This window comes from Betta splendens, chromosome 15 (assembly GCF_900634795.4).
Source record: "Betta splendens chromosome 15, fBetSpl5.4, whole genome shotgun sequence".
NCBI lineage: Eukaryota > Metazoa > Chordata > Actinopteri > Anabantiformes > Osphronemidae > Betta > Betta splendens.
The window spans coordinates 3997665-4005204 of NC_040895.2; the positions used below are offsets into that span (position 1 = coordinate 3997665).

The 7540-nt window shown below is 41.9% G+C and overlaps 1 protein-coding gene across 1 annotated transcript; it reads left to right on the top strand.

Moving 5' to 3' along the window:
* Positions 1-3593: 3593 nt before the first annotated feature.
* LOC129603050 (syncytin-1-like) lies at positions 3594-7129 on the top strand. Its single transcript, XM_055502570.1, has 2 exons — positions 3594-6085; positions 6212-7129. Exons 1-2 carry the CDS (start codon positions 5168-5170, stop codon positions 6647-6649), a joined length of 1356 nt encoding a protein of 451 aa, XP_055358545.1. The 5' UTR covers positions 3594-5167; the 3' UTR covers positions 6650-7129.
* Positions 7130-7540: the final 411 nt, after the last annotated feature.

Here is a 7540-nt window from a genome sequence, read left to right on the forward strand (position 1 = left end):
TGGTTTGTAATGCGGTGCTTTTATTCGGGATAGATAGACGGATGGGAAATCAAAGTTTTGAAACATACACGGGCTGAATAAGTCACATCAGCCACTCATTCAGTTACAATGACACGCACAGTCAAAACAAATTCTCGCTACATCTAGTGCGCCACTCCACTGTTCCTCTCATAGCCCGCATTTGCACATCCTTACATTTGTGTATTGGTCACTCTCTGTCTGGACACATGACTCCGAAACACGTCACGTGTTTGTGTAAGAGGTTGATGTCGCCACCAAATTATAAGCAGAGGTAACGAGAGAACGACTTTTTGTCTTTTCCGTTTGTCTCTAAACAATAAAAACATATTAACTCCAATTCCGTGTGTTGGAGAAATACTGCATTTAATCATTGAAACATTGTTGGAATTTATTTTGCTGATCTGCTCAAGCCTTGTCAGCTGTGCTATAGCCTTGAAGTTTTCTCCCTTCTGCTCTGCAAGAAATAGGGAGTACCAGTGTGTAGCATCCTTATCTGATGTGCCCAATGCTTGCTTTGTGCAGAGAATATTTCCTACGTACTGTGTGACTATGCACCTCCCAGAATGCAATACATATTATGAGCTGAATCCCTGTCTTCTCTTCAGTGAGAGGAAGTTGCCTTTGCTGTAAACTGCTCACTCCTTGCAAGTAAAATCCTGAAGAAGGTCTCAACTGATTGTGTCTGCTTTATTTAAGATTTAGGAAGGGAACTAACAATTTCCCTAACATAATTGGGGGCTCGTCCGGGATCCCAAGATCCTCGCTTTGCCGGGACATCGAGTCGGCGACTGAAGTCTGTGCACAGCCAGGTTTGGAACCTGCAGAAAATCCTGGGAGGTGAATTCCTGCCCAGGTCAGACGTCGGCTGGTGGTCCGACGAGGCGAGGTGACGGGATCTTGAACCAGGGCCAGGACACAGATCAGGCGAGTATGAAAAGAGTAAATCCTAAGGTATCTTAAATTCCGTGAGTGGCTCACGAGGTAAAAGAAGACTGGGTCTTCAGAAAGTTCCGTGACGAGGTCACGAGGTAAAAGAGGACCGGGTCCTCTTAAGAATTCCGTGAGTGGCTCACGAGGTAAAAGAAGACTGGGTCTTCAGAAAAGTTCCGTGACGAGGTCACGAGGTAAAAGAGGACGGGGTCCTCGTAAAATAGATTAATGATAGTTTGTCTGATTGAAGCAGTGGCAGAGTGGAAACCTAACGGTGTTAACGTAAACTCTGTGATCAGTTGAAGTAAATCAGACTATATAAATAAGTGTTATTGTTTGTCGGTCTCTAAGTGAATTTTAACTTCTTAGAGGAAGTCTCAGAGACCTTTTGTGTTGTGTGTCTGATTGAGATCAAAATTGAGAGGTTGGTTTACTGAGACAGCTGTGTCCGCAGGAAACTAGTTCCTGTAGAAGCTTGGCACAGTCGATGATCTCTGTAAACACTGTGACTGATCGTTGATCTCAATCCTCGTAGTGAAGCAAATTAAAGAACACTAAGGGTGAAAACCTTGAAGGTGATTCGAAATACATGTCTAAAAGACATTCTTAGTCGACTATAATAATATATATAAAACTTACCACAGTGGAAAAAGAAATTGGGATTTGATGGAAATTTAAAAAAAAAAAAAGTGTAAAAAATTGGTGGATAAAATAACAGTGATAACTAAAACTGTTTAAAGAAAGAGATGGGGAATATAATAAAGGGACCAGTTAAAAATTCATGCTATATGCATAACAAGATTTTGAATTCAAAATAAACACTAAAGTGGTGTAAAACTATGGAATAAATTAAGTGAAGACATAAAAAATATTAATGAAATGATAGAAATATAATAGAAACTATATAATAGATATAATTTAATAATTGTTTTATATTAATATAAAAAATAACCTATAATAGAACAAAAATAATATAATTGATGTGCTTAAATATAAAGGCATGCGTCAATTAAAATATAGGAAAGAACAAGCTCATTGATTAATTAGATGGAATGTTGTGGAAGTGGTGCACGAATATTAACATTCTGTTATAATTCCTTTTTGTTAAAATACTTTATGTGGTGTATGAAACTAACAGTCTATGTTCAGATATTGAATACAAATCAATGAAATGAAGCAAAAGCAACAATGTTTGTTGTAGACAGTGAAGAATGCTGTTGGCAAGATAACAGTGGACAGAGAGGACGTGACAGAAAAAGGTTTAGAGGATGTGGTGGACGACCATTTAGGGTGAGAAAAGTGAGAGTGACGTTGATGAGGAAGAACCTCAAGTAAAAGTGTACTTATGTGAAAGACTGCATGATTACCCACAAGTTACCCTAACCATATTTGTCAAAAAGGAAATGAAAAGAGTGTATGATTGGAATCCAAAATAAAAGTGTGAATACAGCTCAATGACGGTGTGAAAGAGAATAGCTCTGAACTGGAAAACCCAGACTGTGCCCACAGCCCACCTTAGAGGAAATCAACAATCAGCAACAGCGTGCTTACGGTTTGGCAGAGACGCTGCCCATACTGCATGGCTGAGGCCACAGACCAGCTGACTGTCCACAGAATTATTCTGCTGGAGCAAAGTGATGGGCGAGAGGCCGATGGGGTTCCAGTATCAGTGTAGATAACACTGAGGAGGGAGGTGAATGCACTGACACACTCCACAATGAAGATACACACGCACGCACACGCAGACGCACTCACTGATGATGTCACAGCTAACAGCAATGAAGAATGCTTGCTATGCTTAGACTCAGAAATGCTCACAGCTAACTGCAATGAAGAACGCTTGTAACGCTTAGATTCAGAAATGATTCGACAATGTTTTTCAAATGTAGAAAAAAACAAAACTTTATAAGTCATGTCAGAGACAATATTAGACTAATACACTCAGACCTGATGCAGAACAAGGAATAGCACTTGTCATAGACTCCCTGTTAAGAAGTTGTGGTACCTGATCCCTACTCTCTTCTGAATAATTAAGACCCAGATAAGCAGATTTTTTCAGTTGTAGATATTAGTAATGCCTTTTTCAGCATACCAATACATCCAGACTCACAATTTTGGTTTGCGTTTACTTACAAAGGTCAGCGATACACATACACCAGGCTACCCCAAGGTTACTGTGAAAGCCCGACTATTTTCTCACAGTGCATGTCAGCGAATCTTGCTGAAATTACACCCCCACACAGTAGTCAGATATTACTGTACGCAGATGATGTTCTGGTAGCGTCACAGACTGAAGAAGAATGCAGGAAAGATACTGTAGCACTTCTTTCTTTTCGGCCAGAGACCAGTCACAAGGTCAGTAAAAACAAACTGCAACTGTTGAAGAAAGAACTTAAATATTTAAAACAAAGTGAACAAAAATTGATCCAAATAAAGTTTTCAAAGTAGAGAACCTAGACCAGATTTACAGGACAACCCAATACCTGGTTCTGTATTTGTCTTTGTGGATGGACCAAGTCTGAAACTAGAAAAACGCAGAGTGGCTGTGTGGTTCTGACTGATAGTGAGACCTTGAAAGCAGAACCGCTACCCCCACACTACAGAGCACAAGCAGCAGAAATAATTGCACTGACTGAGACATGCCGACAGGTCAGATAGTTACCATCTATACTGACAGCGCATATGCCCACTCAACTATTCATATATTTGCCAGTCAATGGGAAAATAGAGGCATGATAACATCAACGGGAAAACCTATAATGCATGGTGATTTAATAAGAAATCTATTAAAGGCAATACAACTACCAGCCAAAATAGCCGTTTGTAAATGCACTGCTCATACTAACGCTAAAGACAGAGTGTCAAAAGGCAATGCTAAAGCAGATGAAGAAGCAAAAAGCGCTGCAAAGCGATGTTACACTTATCTCACTGACCCAGTGGACAGCACATTCTTGAAAGAAATGCAGGACAGCGCCCCCAAGTGTGAAAAAGACAAATGGACTCTTAAAGGAGCAACTGTTAATCCACAGGGTTATTATGTTTGACAAGAGGGGAAGCCAGTCCTACCAGCATCCCTCTATAAATGGGCAGCAATATTAAGCCATGGGCCTTGCCATGTCTCAACGGGGGGAATGGTAAGGATAATAAACAAATACTATACTACTTATGGATTTACAAATTATTCTAAAAAATTTTGTTCCCGATGCATCATATGTGCTAAACATAACCCTCAAGGAAATATTCGACAAACAAGAAGAACATTCCCTAAAGCAGAATATCCATTCCAATATTTACATATGGATTTTATAGAATTAAATAGATGTCAAGGAAAAAAGTATTGTCTGACAATTATAGATCCTTTTTCTAAATGGGTAGAAGTGTTTCCCACAACCACAAATGATGCACTAGCTGTTGCAAAAATACTAGTACGAGACATAATACCTCGATTTGGAATACCAGAAAAGATTTACAGTGATAATGGACCACATTTTGTAAATCAAGTCATATCCTCTATTGCCAAACAATTAAATATAGATTTAAAAAACCATTGTGCCTACCACCCTCAAAGTGCTGGGTTGGTGGAAAGAACTAATGGCACAATTAAAAGCAAATTGAGAAAGGCCATGACGGAGACCAATATGGATTGGGTTTCTTGTCTTGATTTAGTCAAACTCAGTATGAGAATCACACCTAACGAGACTGGTTTGTCACCTTTTGAAATAGTATATGGAAGAGAGTATAGAACACCTCAGTTCCCTGATATACCAACAGACTTACAAATAGAAGGGGACATAGTTGATTATATGTCAAAGGTGTTAAAAAACCACCAGAAATGTTTTTCTGAAAATGCTTCTCAAGACATGCCTTGCCCACAGGAGGGACCACTGCAGGTTGGTGACTGGGTGTTCACCAGAGTCATAAAGCGCAAGAACTGGACCTCACCCCGGTGGGAAGGCCCGTATAGAGTGACGGTGACAACACCTACAGCCTGCAAAGTCGAAGGCATCTCCCGGTGGATACACAACACACACTGCAAAAGACAACAGGTACAGGCAACCGAGTAGTATTGTCCGTGAGAAAAACCCCAACCGAGGGAGGGGAAAAGTCTGCCTACAAAGGGGGTCAGCAGCATTTAGAGCACTGGTCGTCTCAACGGCAGTGAAGAAACCAGCGGTACCTTCTCTCGCTTAGGGGGACATTCTCATAAGGAGATACTATGAGGGGACACTGTCCAGCCATGGGAGTTGTACTAACTGCCCTTGTACTGTTGATTGATGCTAGGCCACTCCCTGACCTCATCCAGGATGAGGAGAGACCTCCTGACCAGTATCACACTAACTCGTGGTATCGTTACATGAAGTTTCTTGCTAAACAGAGCACTCATAATTTTACTGAAAGTGGCTGTTATGTGTGTGGAAACATGCCAAAATCTGTTGCGAACCCCGATGTACAAATTCAGCCTGTAGACCCACAGCGAGAGCAATTATATCCAGACACTTTACGTTCACTGGTGTCACCTGATGCTTTCTATGCCTCTTTCCGAGGTCAAACAAAAGGGCTAGTTCCACGTCCTCCACCATACCAGGGTCGTAATTATACACGGTTTTTGAGTGCCAACTTCTCCACAGACATCTTATTTGATCATGTTCCTTTTCCTCCTCAGTTCAAGGGACACTGTTTCCAGAGCAGCAGCTTTTCTCTTTTAAAGAATAAGGATTTAGCCATCTCCGTAGGGGAAGTTCCCCTGAAACACTGCCAGACTGTGAAGATGCCTTGCACTCGCAGTGCCACCCATTTCAACACTTCTGAGGCACCAAAGGGGGTTCAGTGTGTCCCTTATTATGATGGTCCTGATTTCATGGGGACTCTCCCACAGTCTGATATCAATTATGTTTGTGGGCACACAATCTATGTGCATCTTCCACCCAATTGGGTAGGACGCTGTGCCCCTGTTTATGTTTCAGATGGCTCCTACGTGATAACACCACAGCAGATGACTCACAAGGGACGGCTACGGAAGCGAGAGATGGATCTGAAGGAAAGTGATCGGATCTGGGGATCAGACGTCCCCATGGACAAGAAGCTCTGGACTACAGGCCAGAAAGTGGCACTATCCCTATTTCCATGGTTGGGGGTAGGAAAAATCATGCTAAAAGTTGAAACCATAAATTACCGCATGACCCTGTTCTTCAATGTCACGGTAACGGCCCTTGCCAGTATAGATCGTCGTCTCACCGCCCTAACACTCCGTGAGTTACAGGACCGCCTGGTGTTAGATCTGCTCACTGCAAGCCAAGGTGGAGTGTGTGCAATAGTGGGCCCCAAGTGCTGCACATACATTCCAGGAGACGACCAAGACGCAAAGGTCACCCAACAGGCACTCCGTGACCTACAGCACATATCCAATGTGCAGGCGGCTGATGTAGTGAAAGACAAATCCTGGTTTGATTGGTTTAGGTCTGGCACATGGACTGACATTCTGATGAAGATTTTTGGACCGATTCTACTGATTCTTTTGGTTCTGATGCTGATTGTGTTGTGCGTAATTCCCTGTTTGAGGGCCATGATCATCAGGCTGGTGAATCAAGGCGTTCTCAGGGTGTGCGCAGTCATGCACTCTCGGCAAATACTCTATACACCTTTGAAGCTCGATAACTGTGAAGAGGATCTCCACGATGTCGACGGAAATGGACGCTAAGCTGTACATATTGTGCTTCTGTGCTTTTGACCCTGCCTACGACGTTGCAACATTTATTTCATGTTTTATGATGACTGCACTGAAAATCGAAAGTTGTGCTGTTCTGATGTATGCATGATTGTTTAATAAATGTTTCAATGTTAAACAGGAGGGAAATGTTGGAGAAATACTGCATTTAATCATTGAAACATTGTTGGAATTTATTTTGCTGATCTGCTCAAGCCTTGTCAGCTGTGCTATAGCCTTGAAGTTTTCTCCCTTCTGCTCTGCAAGAAATAGGGAGTACCAGTGTGTAGCATCCTTATCTGATGTGCCCAATGCTTGCTTTGTGCAGAGAATATTTCCTACGTACTGTGTGACTATGCACCTCCCAGAATGCAATACATATTATGAGCTGAATCCCTGTCTTCTCTTCAGTGAGAGGAAGTTGCCTTTGCTGTAAACTGCTCACTCCTTGCAAGTAAAATCCTGAAGAAGGTCTCAACTGATTGTGTCTGCTTTATTTAAGATTTACGAAGGGAACTAACAATTTCCCTAACACCGTGTCTTTTTGTAAAAAACAAATATTTTTGCCTGTTTTATTGGTTTGTAAGGCGGTGCTTTGATTAAAATCCGTTTGCCGCTCATCGAAAGAGAAACGAAAACGCCGGTGAAAGTGGCTGGATGGATGGATGGGAAATGAAAATGTTGAAACGTACACGGGTCGAATAAGTGATCTCAGGCACTCAGTTACAATGACATGCACAAACAAACACGAGCAGATCATCCAACCAATAAGCAGCGGTTCTGATGTGATTGACTAAGTCCCCTTAGTTAATCACATCGAAGAGAGCGAATCAGCTACACGTGAAAATGATGACAAACGGCCCTGTCAAAGGTATCGTATATTGG

Coding starts and splice junctions, on each gene's coding strand:
- LOC129603050 (XM_055502570.1), top strand. CDS start 5,168: ATGAGGGGACACTGTCCAGCCATGGGAGTTGTACTAACTGCCCTTGTA. Junction 6,086..6,211: donor CCCTATTTCCATGGTTGGGG/GTAGGAAAAATC, acceptor CGTGAGTTACAG/GACCGCCTGGTGTTAGATCT.